This window comes from Nerophis ophidion, linkage group LG12 (genome assembly GCF_033978795.1).
Source record: "Nerophis ophidion isolate RoL-2023_Sa linkage group LG12, RoL_Noph_v1.0, whole genome shotgun sequence".
Lineage (NCBI taxonomy): Eukaryota > Metazoa > Chordata > Actinopteri > Syngnathiformes > Syngnathidae > Nerophis > Nerophis ophidion.
Genome location: NC_084622.1, coordinates 14641086 through 14660810, shown reverse-complemented (window position 1 = coordinate 14660810; position 19725 = coordinate 14641086). Strand labels below are relative to the sequence as shown.

The window sequence follows — 19725 nt, the reverse complement described above, 5'->3', positions numbered from 1 at the left end:
CCAAGGTACGGAAAACAGTCGAAAAAACGGAAAATAACAGCTGATTTGACTCGATGTTTATAATGTGTTTGAGAAAACGGCAGATTGACCACCTAGGTGACGTCATCGCTCCGAGAGCAAATAATAGAAAGGCGTTTAATTCGCCAAAATTCCCCCATTTAAAGTTTGGAAATCGGTTAAAAAAAGATATGGTCTTTTTTCTGCATTATCAAGGTATATATTGACGCTTACATAGGTCTGGTGATAATGTTCCCCTTTCCTGCTTCCTGCTGCAGGTGATGGAGTTGTGCCGGCCGTCAGATTCCCGCCTGGAGCACGTGGACTTTGAGTGTCTCTTCTCCTCCTTGAGTCTTCGCCTGCTCCTGCGGGTCTTCGCCTCGCTGCTCCTGGAGCGCAGGATCATCTTCACCGCCGGCAAGCTCAGGTTAGCCTCCAGCTCCTTCCTTCACGCTTCTCCTCGCCTTTTTCCAAAGCCGCCCACCGGGTGTGAGGCGACACATTGCAGGGAAACAAAAAAAGGTGTGGAAGAGAGGAAGGAATGTTGGAAACTTCTCCTGTCATGGAATCGGCAGGGTCAGCGAACGCTCAACTTTATTAGCCGTGCTGCAACTTTAGCGGCTGCAGACATTTTTAATCAGGAGCTCATAAAAAAAGAACATGCGCATGATGCTTCAGCTCATAAAATGAAAACACATAAAATGACATTTGGAGTGGAAATTTCACTTTGGTTTTTATAAATGAACACAATGTGAGCAGAAGTGTTTTTTCCAAGTTTAACATTCCTCTCATGCGCACAATGCACTTTTCTGCCCTCTATAGAGACCATGCAATTTACCGCCACCCTGTGGTAGAAATTAGCATTGCACTGCTACTATTAAAGGCCTACTGAAACCCACTACTACCGACCACGCAGTCTGATAGTTTATATATCAATGATGAAATATTAACATTGCAACACATGCCAATATGCCCGGTTTAGTTTAATAAATTGCAATTTTAAATTTCCCGTGAGGTATCCTGTTGAAAACGTCGCGGAATGATGACGCTTATGTTGACACGTGCCCAGCACCACTCACGGCTAAAAGTCGTCTCTTTTCATCGTATAATTACACAGTATTTTGGACGTTTGTGTTGCTGAATCTTTTGCAATTTGTTCAATTAATAGCGGAGACGTCAAAGAAGAATGCTGTTGGTGGGAAGCGGTGGATTGCAGCTGCCTTTAGCAACCGAAACACATCCGGTGTTTCTTTGTTTGTTGTGAATTTTTAACACAGAGCGGTCAAGCGAACATGTTTCTCTACGTCAACCAGCAAGTTTTTGGATGGGAAAATTGTGATATTTAGTCGGCTCTTACCGGAGACTTCAGTGGATTATGCGACCTCCTCCTGCAGCTCAAAAAGGCAGCTGTGATCTTGGCTCCTCAGCTTCTCTCAAAGACACTGGCGTTCACCACAGCCATCTGACTTTCAGGTATGACTATATAATCTCACCAAAACACTGTTACCACAATAAGCAGATAAGGGGTTTTCCAGAATCATCCTAGTAAATGTGTCTAATTATATCTGAATCGCTCTCACTGCCGCCGCCTGGAGCCTTTGCCTTTTCTTTTTTTTTTTTTTTTTTTTTTTTGTGCGCTTCACTCTAACTTTCCTCATCCATGAATCTTTCATCCTTGCTCTAATTAATGGGGAAATTGCTTGAATAGCTCTAGCTGCTGGTGGCCATGATTGTAAACAATGTTCAGATGTGAGGAGCTCCACAACCCGTGACGTCACGCGCACATCGTCTGCTACTTCCAGTACAGGCAAGGCTTTTTTATTAGCGACCAAAAGTTGAGAACTTTATCGTCGATGTTCAGCAAAAATATGGCAATATCGTGAAATGATCAAGTATGACACATAGAATGGACCTGCTATCCCCGTTTAAATAAAAAAATCTCATTTCAGTAGGCCTTTAAAGCTAAAGTTAAAGGCCTACTGAAACCCACTACTACCGACCACGCAGTGTGATAGTTTATATATCAATGATGAAATATTAACATTGCAACACATGTCAATACGGCCTTTTTAATTTACTAAATTGCAATTTTAAATTTCCCGCCGGGTGTGGTGACCGCCAGTGTCTCTAAGGGAAACCACGTTTCTCGTCAAGGCTAAGCGAAGGCAGCTTTTGGGGCCAGGCTGAGCTTTTTTTCCCCCTCCTACACGGTGGAAGCATCCCACGTTGGGGGGAGGCCGGTCGGAGGAGGCAAGAGAGTCGACAGCTGCCTATTTGACAGGTGCACGAGGATCGACGCAAGCTATCCGCTCATGTCTACGGTAAGAGCCGACTTATTACCACAATTTTCTCACCGAAACCTGCTGTTTGACATGTGGTAGGGAACAATGTTGGCTTGACCACTCTGTTCCATAGTAAAGCTTCACCGTTATCTTTCGGGAATGTAAACAATGAAACACCGGCTGTGTTTGTGTTGCTAAAGGCGGCCGCAATACACCGCTTCCCACCTACAGCTTTCTTCTTTGACATCTCCATTATTCATTGAACACATTGCAAAAGATTCAGCAACACAGCTGTCCAGAATACTGTGGAATTATGCGATGAAAACAGACGACTTATATCTGGGAACGTGATGTCACGCGCAGGCGTCATCATACCGCGACGTCTTAGCATGATACTTCCGCGTGAATTTTAAAACTGCAATTCAGTAAACTAAAAAGGCCGTATTGGCATGTGTTGCAATGTTAATATTTCATCATTGATATATAAACTATCAGACTGCGTGGTCGGTAGTAGTGGGTTTCAGTAGGCCTTTAAAGTAGCATCGATTGTCACACACCCACTAGATGTGGCAAAATTATTCCCTGCATTTGACCCATCACCCCTTGATCTCTTCGGATGTCAAAAAATATATTTTTTTTACCACTTACCATGAAAATATTTGCACTAAATTATAAGACTTTCAAGAAATATTTTTTTGTCCTGTTATTAACCAAGATTTTTGCCAACAAAATATTTGACTCCATGCCAGTGTTTCTCAGCCCTGGCATGCAGGGGCCAAAGCGGCACTCGGTTGTAATACACTTTTCCACCACTTGTGGCAGTCATGACAACATCCAAATAACAGAAGAAGTCTGGCCCTAAAGTCAGAGAGAAGTTTCTTTAGCGCAAAAATTATGACTAAAGTGGTGAATCCGTGCTTTCATTTGCACTTTAATTTGATTGACAATTAAGTGAAGAAACATAATCGTTATCAATTTAGTTATTTTATTTTAGCGTATTTGTATGTAAAAATACAATTTCCAGTTATTTATGAGTCTTTACTTATGCTTTCTATTTAGTAAGTAGTTATTTTTGTAATTACTTCAGTGTTCAAATGTGAGTGGCGAAAAAGGCACTAATTATTTTAAAACCTCTTGTCACTCCGGCGCTTACCAAAGGCATGCGCTAAATTTAGGCCTGCGTTTATAAATTTGAGTGTGATGTAAGGATACCATCATGAAAAGCACATTTAATTAAAAAAAAAACGTTATTATGGTCTTACCTTTACTTATAAATGAAGTCCATGCGCAGCTCCTTCTGATCAAAAGCATCGATAACTGGTTTATAGAAGTCTTCCTTATCTTTCTTCAGTTTTAAAAGTCTCTCTGTCTCGATGGAGATCTTCCTTTATTACCTCCTGCTTCGATTGAAAGTCCAGTTTAGAAAACGGTTTTATTTTAGATATGTAATCCTCCATGTTAAAAGTTCAAGCGAGAGGAAAAAATAAAAGATCGCCGCTCACTCTTGCTGCTTGTTGTCACTTCTTCTGCAGCCGAGTAGTCGCAAGAAGGATCATTAGCGCCCTCTACCACCAGGAGGCGGGAGTCATTTAATGACTCATATTTGACACACGCAGCTACGGTATATTAATAAAACATAGCTGCTTACTGTTCTTTTTAGCATATTCAATAGCTTGGATCTTAAATCCTACTGAATAGCTCTTAATCTTCTTCCCTTTATGCGATTTCAAACGATTGAAATCGGCCTCCTCCATTAAATGGAGAGTAACTTGTAACTTAGTTACATTTAATGTAGAGTAACTTGTAGCTAAGTTACATTTAATGGAGAGTAACTTGTAGCTTAGTTACATTTAATAGAAAGTAATTTGTAGCTTAGTTACATTTAATGGAGAGTAACTTGTAGCTTAGTTACATTTAATGGAGATTAACTTGTAGCTTAGTTACATTTAATGGAGAGTAACTTGTAGCTTAGTTACATTTAATGGAGAGTAACTTGTAGCTTAGTTACATCTAATGGAGAGTAACTTGTAGCTTAGTTACATTTGATGGGGAGTACATCGGAGCTTAGTTACATTTAATGGAGAGTAACTTGCAGCTTAGTTACATTTAATGGAAAGTAACTCATAGCTTAGTTACATTTAATGGAGAGTAACTCGTAGCTTAGTTACATTTAATGTGGAGTAACTTGTATCTTAGTTACATTTAATAAAGAGTAACTTGTAGCTTAGTTACATTTAACAGAGAGTAACGTGTAGCTTAGTTACATTTAATGTGGAGTAACTTGTAACTTAGTTACATTTAATGGAGAGTAACGTGTAGCTTAGTTACATTTAATTGAAAGTAACTCATAGCTTAGTTACATTTAATGGAGAGATACTCGTAGCTTAGTTACATTTAATGGAGAGTAACTTGTAGCTTAGTTACATTTAATGTAGAGTAACTTGTAGCTTTGTTACATTTAATGTGGTGTAACTTGTAACTTAGTTACATTTGATGGAGAGTAACTTGTAACTTAGTTACATTTAATGTAGAGTAACTTGTAGCTAAGTTACATTTAATGGAGAGTCACTTGTAGCTTAGTTATATTTAATGGAGAGTAACTTGTAGCTTAGTTACATTTAAAGGAGAGTAACTTGTAGCTTGGATACATTTAATGGAGAGTAACTTGTAGCTTGGATACATTTAATGTAGAGTAACCTGTAGCTTTGTTACATTTAATAGAGAGTAACTTGTAGCTTAGTTACATTTAATGTAGAGTAACTTGTAGCTTAGTTACATTTAATGTACAGTAACTTGTAGCTTAGTTACATTTAATGGAGAGTAACTTGTAGCTTGGATACATTTAATGGAGAGTAATTTTTAGCTTAGTTACATTTAATGGAGAGTAACTTGTAGCTTATTTACATTTAATGGAGAGTAACTTGTAGCTTAGTTACATTTAATGTGGAGTAACTTGTAACTTTGTTACATTTAATGGAGAGTAACTTGCAGCTTAGTTACATTTAATGGATATGAACTTGTAGCTTAGTTACATTTAATGTAGAGTAACTTGTTTTTAGTTACATTTAATGTAGAGTAACTTGCAGCTTAGTTACATTTAATGGAGAGTAACTTGTAGCTTAGTTACATTTAATGTGGAGTAACTTGTAACTTTGTTACATTTAATGGAGAGTAAATTGTAGCTTAGTTATATCTAATGGAGAGTAACTTGTAGTTTGGTTACATTTAATTGAGAGTAACTTGTAGCTTAGTTACATCTAATGGAGAGTAACTTGTAGCTTAGTTACATCTAATGGAGAGTAACTTGTAGCTTAGTTACATTTAATGTAGAGTAACTTGTAGCTTAGTTACATTTAATGGGGAGTAAATCGGAGTTTAGTTACATTTAATGGAGAGTAACTTGTAGCTTAGTTACATTTAATGGAGAGTAACTTGTAGCTTAGTTACATTTAATGGAGAGTAACTTTTATGTTTAGTTACATTTAATGGTGAGTAACTTGTATTTTAGTTACATTTAATGTAGAGTAGCTTGTGGCCCCCACAACAATTGCGTTGAAGCATGTTTTGAGAAGTGTGTTTGACCAAGGTTTCCACCTGTCCTGCAGCACCTTGTCCCAGTGCTGCCACGCGGTGGTGGCGCTGCTCTACCCGCTGACGTGGCAGCACACCTACATCCCCGTGCTGCCGCCCTCCATGCTGGACATCGTCTGCACGCCCACCCCCTTCATCGTGGGCCTGCTCTCCAGCTCGCTGCCTCGGCTGAAGGAGCTGCCCTTAGAAGAAGTAAGTCTTTGCTGTCCTCCGCTCAGCAGGACAATAACCGGCTGGTCTCCTGCAGGTTCTGGTGGTGGACCTGGGCAACAGCCGCTTCCTCCGGCAGGTGAGAGAAGCACGCCCGGCGACATGTGTCCATGATGGACTTTCAAGCCGTCTTTGTCTCCTCCAGCTGGACGACGAGGACTCCATCCTGCCTCACAAGCTGCAGGCGGCGCTGGAACACGTGCTGGAGAAGAGGAGGGAGCTGGCCTGTGAGAAAGGAGAACTTCCCAGTGGTGAGCAGCAACTTCTGGACTTACAGGATCTTGCAATACCTTCTCGGCAGAGACCTTATTGGTGTATATATCCTATAGATGATCTTTGATTGGTGCAGTCCACTATAGGTCCCTGAAAACACTAAAGTGCACCTGTCTTGATACAAACCCGGTTTGCATATGAGTTGGGAAATTGTGTTAAATGTAAATATAAACAGAATACAATGATTTGCAAATCATTTTCAACCCATATTCAGTTGAATATGCTACAAAGACAACATATTTGATGTTCAAACTCAAATAATCATTAACTTTAGAGTTTGATGCCAGCAACACGTGACAAAGAAGTTGGGAAAGGTGGCAATAAATACTGATAAAGTTGAGGAATGCTCATCAAACACTTATATGGAACATCCCACAGGTGTGCAGGCTAATTGGGAACAGGTGGGTGCCATGATTGGGTATAAAAGCAGCTTCCATGAAATGCTAAGTAATTCACAAACAAGGATGGAGCGAAGGTCACCACTTTGTAAGCAAATTGTCAAACAGTTTTAGAACATTTGTCAACAAACTATTGCAAGGAATTTTGGGATCTTACCATCTACGGTCCGTAAAATCATCAAAAAGTTCAGAGAATCTGGAGAAATCACTGCACGTAAGCGATGATAATACGGTCTTTTGATCCCTCAGGCGCTACATCTGTAAGTGCAAGTTAAAACTCTACTATGCAACGCCAAACCCATTAGTCAACAACACCCTGAAACGCAGGGGCCGAGCTCACCTAAGATGGACTGATGCAAAGTGGAAAGGTGTTCTGTGGTCTGACGAGTCCACATTTCAAATTATATTTGGAAACAGAGGACGTGGTGTTTTCCAGAACAAAAAGGAAAATAACCATGGCGGAAAGTTCAAAAGTCAGCATCTGTGATGGTATGCGGTTGTATTACTACTGCCGGACTTCAAAAACAGCAGTGTTCCTGTCGTATAGAGGATCTTCAATTAGTGTTCCAGTAGTTCCTCAAACATAGCATAGTACTTCTGTTATATAGAGGATCTTTGACTAGCATTTGTGCAGTAAGTCTTGAAAAACAGCATAGTCCTTCTGCTATAAAGGATCTTTGACTAGAATTTTTACTGTAGTTCTTCCAAAACAGCCGTGTTCCTGTCGTATAGAGGATCTTCAATTGGTGTTCCAGTAGTTCCTCAAAGACAGCATAGTACTTCTGTTATATAGAGGATCTTTGACCATCTTTTTAGCAGTAAGTCTTGAAAAACAGCATAGTCCTTCTGCTATAAAGGATCTTTGCCCAGCGTTTTTACTGTAGGTCTTCAAAAATAGCAGTGTTCCTGTCGTATAGAGGATCTTCAATTAGTGTTCCAGTTGTTCCTCAAAAATAGCACAGTACTTCTGTTAAGTAGAGGATCTTTGACTAACATTTGTGCAGTAAGTCTTGAAAAACAGCATAGTCCTTCTGCTATAAAGGATCTTTGACTAGCGTTTTTACTGTAAGTCTTGAAAAACAGCATAGTACTTCTGCTATAAAGGATTTTTGACTAGCGTTTTTACTGTAGGTCTTCCAAAACAGCATAGTCCTTCTGCTATAAAGGATCTTTGACTAGCGTTTTTACTGAAGGTCTTGAAAAACAGCATAGTACTTCTGCTGTAAAGGATCTTTGACTCGTGTTTTTACTGAAGGTCTTGAAAAACAGCATTGTACTTCTGTTATATAGAGGATCTTTGACTAGCATTTGTGCAGTAAGTCTTGAAAAACAGCATAGTCCTTCTGCTATAAAGGATATTTGACTAGCGTTTTTACTGTAGGTCTTCAAAAACAGCAGTGTTCCTGTCGTATAGAGGATCTTCAATTACTGTTCCAGTAGTTCCTCAAACATAGCATAGTACTTCTGTTGTATAGAGGATCTATGACTAGCATTTGTGCAATACGTCTTGAAAAACAGCATAGTACTCCTGTCAAATGAAGGATCTTTGACCGCCGTTTTTCCCAGCAGACTCCAGCTCCCTCAGCGCGGTGGTGTCGGAGGCTTTCGTGCGTTTCTTCGTGGAAATGGTTGGCCATTACTCGCTCTTCATGGGCGGGGCCGAGCGGGAGGACGAGTCGTCATCCGTCCCGTCGCCCACAACGCCCTACTCTTCCTCCTCCTCCTCTTCCTCCTCCTTCCAGCGGGAGGCCTTCCGTAAGGCGGTGACATCCAAGAGTCTGAGGAGGTTCCTGGAGGTGTTCATGGAGACGCAGATGTTTGCAGGCTTCATCCAGGAGAGGGAGCTGCGCAGACAAGGCCTCAGAGGTACGGGGACTTGATGGGGACTTGGATTGTTGTACATGGGGGATGTTCCAGCAGAGACCAGCAGAGGGCGCCATTGACACAATGCTACGTTCCTGCTGTGGAAATGGAAAACAAAGGTCAACTCAAACAATTGAGACTGTTGGAAGAGGATGTGATGTAGGGAGGTTCTTTAGGTCGAACAAGTGAACTTTGCCAGCTAAATAATTGATGATGTGTGAGAATCAGGAGGCCGGGTTCACTTTGTTTGTGCTTGAATGTAAAAAGGTTTAGTCTCTTCTTGATGGAATAACAAGTCATGTACAAACCCCGTTTCCATATGAGTTGGGAAATTGTTAAATGTAAATATAAACAGAATACAATGATTTGCAAATCATTTTCAACCCATATTCAGTTGAATATGCTACAGAGACAACATAGTTGATGTTCAAACTCATAAATAATCATTAACTTTAGAATTTGATGTAGGCAACACGTGTAAAGAAGTTGGGAAAGGTGGCAATAAATACTGATAAAGTTGAGGAATGCGCATCAAACACTTATATGGAACATCCCACAGGTGTGCAGGCTAATTGGGAACAGGTGGGTGCCATGATTGGGTATAAAAGCAGCTTCCATGAAATGCTAAGTAATTCACAAACAAGGATGGGGCGAGGGTCACCACTTTGTAAGCAAATCGTCGAACAGTTTTAGAACATTTCTCAACGAGCTATTGCAAGGAAATTAGGGATTTTACCATCTGCGGTCCGTAAAATCATCAAAAAGTTTAGAGAATCTGTAGAAATCACTGCACGTAAGCAATGATATTACGGACCTTTGATCCCTCAGACGGTGCTGCATCAAAAACCGACATCAGTGTGTAAAGGATATCACCACATGGGCTCAGGAACACTTCATAAAACCACTGTCAGTAACTACAGTTGGTCGCTACATCTGTAAGTGCAAGTTAAAACTCTAATATTCAAAGCAAAACCAATTTATCAACAATATCTTGAAACTGGGCTGGGCTTGAGCTCACCTAAGATGGACTGATGCAAAGTGGAAAGGTGTTCTGTGGTCTGATGAGTCAACATTTCAAATTATATTTGGAAACAGAGGACTTGGTGTCCTCCAGAACAAGAGGAAAATAACCATTCGGATTGTTATAGGCGCAAATTTCAAAAGCCAGTATCTGTGATGGTATGGGGGTGTATTAGTGCCCAAGGCATGGGTAACTTACACATCTCTGAAGTCACCATTATGCTGAATGGTCCATACAGGTTTTGGAGCCACATATGTTGTCATCCAAGCAACGTCATCATGGACGCCCCTGCTTATTTCAGCAAGACAAGTGTAACAACAGCGTGGCTTCGTAAAAAAAGAGTGCGGGTACTTTCCTGGCCCGCCTGCAGTCCAGACCTGTCTCCCATGGAAAATGTGTGGCGCAATATGAAGCGTAAAATATGACAGAGGAGACCCCGGACTGTTGAACGACTGAAGCTCTACATAAAACAAGAATGGGAAAGAATTCCACTTTCAAAGCTTCAACAATTAGTTTCCTCAGTTCCCACACGTTTATTGAGTGTTGTTAAAAGGAAAGGTGATGTAACACAGTGGTGAACATGCCCTTTCCCAACTACTTTGGCACATGTTGCAGCCATGAAATTATAAGTGAATTATTATTTGCAGAAAAAAAAAAGTTTATGAGTTTGAACAGCAAATATTTTGTCTTTTTAGTGCATTCAATTGAAAATGGGTTGAAAAGGATTTGCAAATCATTGTATTCCATTTATATTTACATCTAACACAATTTCCCAACTCATATGGAAACGGGGTTTGTACAACCATTTATGTGCATGTGGATGTTAAAAGGTTTAGCTTTGAGCTTCAGTTGAAAGTGGAATATTGTTGCTTATTAGAAAGGACTTGATGGGATTGTAAGATGAATACTTAATGTGCAGACAGGTGCAGTGGAGTGAGGCCTCTTGGACTGAATTTAGCATCCCTTCACATATTTGTCAACAACAATCATGACAACCACCTGCCTGAACTTGATCAGCTTTGTTTTTTTGTGCATTTTGTTATGTAGCTGTGTGGCTCAAGCGGAATAAATCCCCATAAACCAGTGATGTCCAAAGTGCGGCCATTTGCAGCTAATTGTTTACCGGCCCACCACACATTCTGGAAATGCTATTTAAAAATTAAAAAGGACATTAAAAATATTGGAATGAGGGAAATCTAACGTGAAAAAGTTTCAATGTTGACACAAAGCTGCCATAGATGCTGTTTATTTTTTTCTTTTGTCTTTATTTTACCATGAATTGATTAAGGTGGACCCCGACTTAAACAAGTTGAAAAACTTGTATTTAAATTGTATATGCGGCTTCTACACACAGGTATGTGAATGCAAGGCATACTTGGTCAACAGCCACACAGGTCACACTGAGGGTGGCCGTATAAACAACTTTAACACTGTTACAAATATGCGCCACATTGTGAACCCACACCAAAAGATAATGACAAACACATTTCGGGAGAACATCCGCATTTTTCCCTTGGCCTCAGTCTGCACCCCCACTCCAGGGCCCAGGCTAAGACCGATTTTTTTTAATTTTATTTTAATCTTCTATTCTTTTCTCCCCCCCCGGTTTACCTGTATGTCATCTTTTTTGTAAGGGGCACTGGAAGCCGGCAGACCCATCAGCGATCCTGTTCTGTCTCCCTGTAATGTTTGTCTGATCTTGAATGGGATTGTGCTGAAAATTGTAATTTTCCTGACGGAATAAATAAAGTACTATCTAATCTAATCTAATCAACATAAACACAACAGAACAAATACCCAGACCCCCTTGCAGCAATAACTCTTCCGGGACGCAATTGTACGGAATATGTACTGTACTGTGCAATCTACTAATTACAAGTCTCAATCAATCAATTATTTTATTTTTTATTTTTCAATAGCTCAAAACAAAAAATAAAAAAAATTCATGTTATAATGAATTATTTTCAAAGCTCCAATAAGTTAAAACATTTCACTTTAAAATGTTTTATGTCAGTAGTGTCCAACTCAAGTACAGAGTGGGCCAAAATTTTAAACTGAACAAAGCCGCGGGCCAAGATTCAACAAATTAACCTTTTAAAAGGGACCCGGACAACTTTTGCACTGAATATTGAACAAGCAAGGCTTACATAACTTTATAGCGACATGCAAAATCCCGTTTCAAATAATAATAACAATAAAATATCAATAATTATCGCTCAGTTTGCTACCCTGATTTGCTTTAACACTGAATATGGAACAAGCAACGCTTATATAACTTAATAGTGCAAAATCAACTTTCAAAAAACAAACGAAAAAAACATTAAAAGGCATATTAAATACAATTTTAATAAAAAATCAAATGCCTCTTTTCTATTTGCAGCCTTCTGAGGTAAAAATCAACATTAACTTTTCCCACAGGCTAATAAATTTGAAAATAAATGGGGGGGGCGGGGGGTTGTTGGTAGCGGGGGGTTTATATTGTAGCGTCCCGGGCGAGTTATTTCTGCAAGGGGTTCTGGGTATTTGTTCTGTTGTGTTTATGTTGTGTTACGGTGCGGATGTTCTCCCGAAATGTGTTTGTCGTTATTTTTTGGTGTGGGTTCACAGTGTGGCGCATATTTGTAACAGTGTTAAAGTTGTTTATACGGCCACCCTCAGTGTGACCTGTGTGGCTGTTGACCAAGTATGCCTTGCATTCACATACCTGTGTGTAGAAGCCGCATATATTATGTGACTGGGCCGGCACACTGTTTGTATGGAGGAAAAGCGGAAGTGACGACAGGTTGTAGAGGGCGCTGAAGGCAGTGCCTTTAAGGCATGCCCCCAATATTGTTGTCCAGGTGGAAATCGGGAGAATGTTTTTCGGGAGGGACAGTGAAATTCGGGAGGGTTGGCAAGTATGAGTATCAGCGGTGAATGCTGTATAATACCGGCGGGTCAGCTCTAATGTTAATTTCATATTGCCCCAAGGGCCAAATGAAATTACACGGCAGGCCAGATTTGGCCCGCGGGCCAGAGTTTGACACCCATGTTTTATGAGGTAAATATTGAATATATTGTGCAGTTGCCATATAAAAAACAAAGTTTTCTTTGACAAAAGAGCATAAAACAAACAAAATAATAGTTAAAACGTAAATTCAACAGATATAACTGAAGTTGATCTCGTAACTTAAGTCTTGAAAGTAAAACAAAAACTAATAAAAAGGTGTCACTTTTTGAGTGGGGCACCTTTTGGATCCCAAATATATTTAGTGGTATTTTATTTATCTTTTTACTGTGATTACTCAAAAATAATAAACAATTAAAATCAATGGTGTCCTGCATTATTGGTCTATTAGGGCTCTAATTACTAAATACTGCATATTTCAGTTTTATAATTAAAAAAACAAAGTGAAGTGAATTATATTTATATAGCGCTTTTCCCTAGTGACTCAAAGCGCTTTACATAGTGAAACCCAATATCTAAGTTACATTTAAACCAGTGTGGATGGCACTGGGAGCAGGTGGGTAAAGTGTCTTGCCCAAGGACACAACGGCAGTAACTAGGATGGCGGAAGCGGGAATCGAACCTGCAACCCTCAAGTTGCTGACACGGCCACTCTATAGACAGAAATGCCATAAAACCTTTTTTTTTAAAAAGTTGATATAGAGATTTACTGCAAGCGTTAAATTGAATTGAATTATATTTATATAGCGCTTTTCTCTAGTGACTCAAAGCGCTTTACATAGTGAAACCCAATATCTAAGTTACATTTAAACCAGTGTGGGTGGCACTGGGAGCAGGTGGGTAAAGTGTCTTGCCCAAGGACACAACGGCAGTGACTAGGATGGCGGAAGCGGGAATCGAACCTGCAACCCTCAAGTTGCTGACACGGCCACTCTATAGACAGAAATGCCATAAAACCTTTTTTTTTAAAAAGTTGATATAGAGATTTACTGCAAGCGTTAAATTGAATTGAATTATATTTATATAGCGCTTTTCTCTAGTGACTCAAAGCGCTTTACATAGTGAAACCCAATATCTAAGTTACATTTAAACCAGTGTGGGTGGCACTGGGAGCAGGTGGGTAAAGTGTCTTGCCCAAGGACACAACGGCAGTGACTAGGATGGCGGAAGCGGGAATCGAACCTGCAACCCTTTAAGTTGCTGGCATGGCCACTCTACCAAACCAAGCTATGAAAAAAAAATAATAATAATACAAATTTGACTTGTTTTTAACATTTTATTAACTGAGACCCTTTATGGTCCCCGGGACCCCTAATGGCCCCCCCGGGCTTTAATTTTTCTGTGTGCGGCCCTCAGTGGAAAAAGTTTGGACACCCCTGCCATAAACAATGTGTGCGCTCCTGCAGGTCTGTTTGAGGTGAGGGCGCAGGAGTATCTGGACTCACTTCCTGGCAGCGAGCAGCGAGGGGTCAACAAGTTCTTGAAAGGCTTAGGTGAGACTTTGCTTCAGCAGCACAACGTTTGAAAAGTGGTCCCGACATCTTTTCTTTTCTTTGTTTTCAAGGAAACAAGATGAAGTTCCTCTCTAAGAAATGACTTTGTGTGGAGTTTGTCCAGAGCATCTTTCAACGTCAGCAGTGTAAATACCTTCTTCTCACATTCCGGGACATTCCAAGTCTTTCTCAAGCATTCCAAGTCTTTCCTGTAGAAGTTTTGTACAACTTCTTCTTCAGGCTTTCACTTTATTTATGTTCTTTCTTCCTTTTTTTTTTGGTCACATAATCTCCTTTTTCAGCGCAAAGAGAAACCTGTAGTTTGTTCATAGGCTTTATTTATCGGACTGTTTTGTCTTCAAGTCCATTGACTCGTACCGTCAGAGTAGAGCCGGCCGCCATGTTGGGAGGTCACTTTGTACGTGGAGTAGTTTGCCTCCAATGTCCGTCTTTTAAGAATGAAACTCCATCAATAAAGTGATGGGACTCCTCTCTCTCTGTTGCTGCTTTCCAGATGTTCTCTCGGTCCTCTGTGAGGGATTATCATCCTTCACAGCAACATCTGGACAGGATGTTGGCGATGAATATTGTGACGGCTGGTAGATGAATCAAGTATTAAATATTTGGAGTAAATCAATACTGTATTTTATTTAAGTGTGCACACATATAATGAGTATGAAATAGTGTGTGTGCAATCATTGCATTGTGTAATTCACATCATGACCACTGGGGGACGCAGTGCTTCATCGTTTCCTGCTTGAGCTGCTCTGAGCAGTATTTTGCAGAGGTAGCATCAAACCAGCAACCTTTGCCATCATAGGAGACATTCCACCTGTGCGTTTCTCACCTAGGCCTTCAGTGATGTCATACTTAGTCCCACTTCACCTCCCAGAATACCATCATTGATGTCACCTCACACACACACACACACACACAATAATAATAATGATAATAATAGATTTTATTTGTAAAAAAAAGCACTTTACGTTGAGCAAACAACCTCACAGTGCCACAGTGTAAAAAAAAAAAGTAATAATAATAAAAAGATAAGAAAAATGAATAAAATATAAAACTAGAAACAGCCCAATAGCTATAACCAGCATGCATGACTATAAAATGCTTTTTCTAAAAGATGGGGTTTTAAGCCTATTTTAAAAGCATCCACAGTCTGAGGTGCCCTCAGGTGGTCAGGGAGAGCGTTCCACAGACCAGCGGAGCAGAAAGCCCGATCTCCTACTACTGGAGATACTATACACACACATACACACACTTACACACTACTGGAGATACTATACACACACACTACTGGAGATACTATACAGACACACACACTACTGGAGATACTATACACACGCACGCTTACACACTACTGGAGATACTATACACACACACACTTACACACTACTAGAGCTACTACACACACGCTTACACACTACTGGAGATACTATACACACACTACTGGAGATACTATACACACACACTTACACACTACTGGAGATACTATACACACACACTTCCACACTACTGGAGATACTATACACACACGCTTCCACACTACTGGAGGTACTATACACACAAGCTTACACACTACTGGAGATACTACACACACAAACACACACTTACACACTACTGGAGCTACTACACACACGCTTACACACTACTGGAGATACTATACACACACACTTACACACTACTGGAGATACTATACACACACACTTACACACTACTGGAGATACTATACACACACACTTCCACACTACTGGAGATACTATACACACACGCTTCAACACTACTGGAGATACTATACACACAAGCTTACACACTACTGGAGATACTACACACACAAACACACACTTACACACTACTGGAGATACTATACACACACGCTTACACACTACTGGAGATACTACACACACACACACACTACTGGAGATACTACACACACATACACACACTTACACTACTGGACATACTATATACAAACACACACACACTACTGGAGATACTATATGGCCCTGCGATGAGGTGGCGACTTGTCCACTTGTCTACTGTAGATACTATACACACACACACACTACTGGAGATACTACACACACTTACACACTACTGGAGATACTATACACACACACACTTACACACTACTGGATATACTACACACACTTACACACTACTGGAGATACTATACACACACACACTTACTCACTACTGGAGATACTACACACACTTACACACTACTGGAGATACTACACACACTTACATACTACTGGAGATACTATACACACACACACACACACACTACTGGAGATACTATACACACACACACACACACACTACTGGAGATACTACACACACTTACACACTACCGGAGATACTATACACACACACTTACACACTACTGGAGATACTACACACACTTACACACTACTGGAGATACTATACACACACACACACTTACACACTACTGGAGATCCTACACACACTTACACACTACTGGAGATACTATACACACACACACACTTACTACTGGAGATACTACACACACTTACACACTACTGGAGATACTATACACACACACACTTACACACTACTGGAGATACTACACACACTTACACACTACTGGAGATACTATACACACACACACTTACACACTACTGGACATACTATACACAAACACACTACTGGAGATACTACACGCACTTACACACTACTGGAGATACTATACACACACACTTACACACTACTGGAGATACTACACACACTTACACACTACTGGAGATACTATACACACACACACTTACTCACTACTGGAGATACTACACACACTTACACACTACTGGAGATACTATACACACACACACACACTACTGGAGATACTATACACACACACACACACACACTACTGGAGATACTACACACACTTACACACTACTGGAGATACTATACACACACACACTTACACACTACTGGAGATACTACACACACTTACACACTACTGGAGATACTATACACACACACACTTACTCACTACTGGAGATACTACACACACTTACACACTACTGGAGATACTACACACACTTACACACTACTGGAGATACTATACACACACACACACTACTGGAGATACTATACACACACACACACACACTACTGGAGATACTACACACACTTACACACTACCGGAGATACTATACACACACACTTACACACTACTGGAGATACTACACACACTTACACACTACTGTAGATACTATACACACACACACACTACTGGAGATACTACACACACTTACACACTACTGGAGATACTATACACTCACACACTTACACACTACTGGAGATCCTACACACACTTACACACTACTGGAGATACTACACACACTTACACACTACTGGAGATACTATACACGCACACACTTACACACTACTGGAGATACTACACACACTTACACACTACTGGAGATACTATACACACACACACTTACACACTACTGGACATACTATACACAAACACACTACTGGAGATACTACACGCACTTACACACTACTGGAGATACTATACACACACACACTTACACACTACTGGAGATACTACACACACTTACACACTACTGGAGATACTATACACACACACACTTACTCACTACTGGAGATACTACACACACTTACACACTACTGGAGATACTATACACACACACACACACTACTGGAGATACTATACACACACACACACACACACACACACACACTACTGGAGATACTACATACACTTACACACTACTGGAGATACTATACACACACACACTTACACACTACTGGAGATACTACACACACTTACACACTACTGGAGATACTATACACACACACACTTACTCACTACTGGAGATACTACACACACTTACACACTACTGGAGATACTACACACACTTACACACTACTGGAGATACTATACACACACACACACACTACTGGAGATACTATACACACACACACACACTACTGGAGATACTACACACACTTACACACTACCGGAGATACTATACACACACACTTACACACTACTGGAGATACTACACACACTTACACACTACTGTAGATACTATACACACACACACACTACTGGAGATACTACACACACTTACACACTACTGGAGATACTATACACTCACACACTTACACACTACTGGAGATCCTACACACACTTACACACTACTGGAGATACTACACACACTTACACACTACTGGAGATACTATACACACACACACTTACACACTACTGGAGATACTACACACACTTACACACTACTGGAGATACTATACACACACACACTTACACACTACTGGACATACTATACACAAACACACTACTGGAGATACTACACACACTTACACACTACTGGAGATACTACACACACTTACACACTACTGGAGATACTATTTACACACTACTGGAAATACTACACACACTTACACACTACTGGAGATACTATTTACACTCTACTGGAGATAATATACACACACACACTTACACACTACTGGACATACTATACACAAACACACTACTAGAGATACTACACACACTTACACACTACTGGAGATACTATACACACACACACTTACTCACTACTGGAGATACTACACACACTTACACACTACTGGAGATACTATACACACACACACACTACTGGAGATACTATACACACACACACACACTACTGGAGATACTACACACACTTACACACTACCGGAGATACTATACACACACACTTACACACTACTGGAGATACTACACACACTTACACACTACTGGAGATACTATACACACACACACACTACTGGAGATACTACACACACTTACACACTACTGGAGATACTATACACACACACACACTACTGGAGATACTACACACACTTACACACTACTGGAGATACTATACACTCACACACTTACACACTACTGGAGATCCTACACACACTTACACACTACTGGAGATACTACACACACTTACACACTACTGGAGATACTATACACACACACACTTACACACTACTGGAGATACTACACACACTTACACACTACTGGAGATACTATACACACACACTTACACACTACTGGACATACTATACACAAACACACTACTGGAGATACTACACACACTTACACACTACTGGAGATACTACACACACTTACACACTACTGGAGATACTATTTACACACTACTGGAGATAATATACACACACACACTACTAGAGATACTACACACACTTACACACTACTGGAGATAATATACACACACACACTAACACACTACTGGAGATACTACACACACTTACACACTACTGGAGATAATATACACACACACACTTACACACTACTGGAGATAATATACACACACACACACTTACACACTACTGGAGATAATATACACACACACACTTACACACTACTGGAGATACTACACACAAACTTGCACACTACTGGAGATACTACACACAAACACACTACTAGAGATACTACACACATTTACACACTACTGGAGATAATATGCACACACACACTTACACACTACTGGAGATACTACACACACACTTACACGCTACTGGAGATACTATACACACACACACTTACACGCTACTGGAGATACTATACACA

General features: G+C 40.3%; 1 protein-coding gene across 5 annotated transcripts in view; it reads left to right on the top strand.

Annotated features, from left to right (window-relative positions):
* Positions 1–14712, top strand: part of si:dkey-82f1.1 (DENN domain-containing protein 2A) — a 120794-nt gene extending 106082 nt beyond the window's left edge. For 4 of the 5 annotated variants that reach the window (XM_061916868.1, XM_061916869.1, XM_061916870.1 and 1 more), the window contains 7 exons: positions 276–424; positions 5885–6062; positions 6118–6159; positions 6226–6331; positions 8318–8617; positions 13989–14075; positions 14147–14712. In XM_061916868.1, coding sequence (XP_061772852.1) covers positions 276–424; positions 5885–6062; positions 6118–6159; positions 6226–6331; positions 8318–8617; positions 13989–14075; positions 14147–14178 — 894 coding nt within the window. In that variant the 3' untranslated portion in view covers positions 14179–14712. The remainder of the gene's footprint in view (positions 1–275; positions 425–5884; positions 6063–6117; positions 6160–6225; positions 6332–8317; positions 8618–13988; positions 14076–14146) is intronic. The other variant, XM_061916871.1, reaches the window with a different exon arrangement.
* The last annotated feature ends 5013 nt before the right edge of the window (positions 14713–19725 follow it).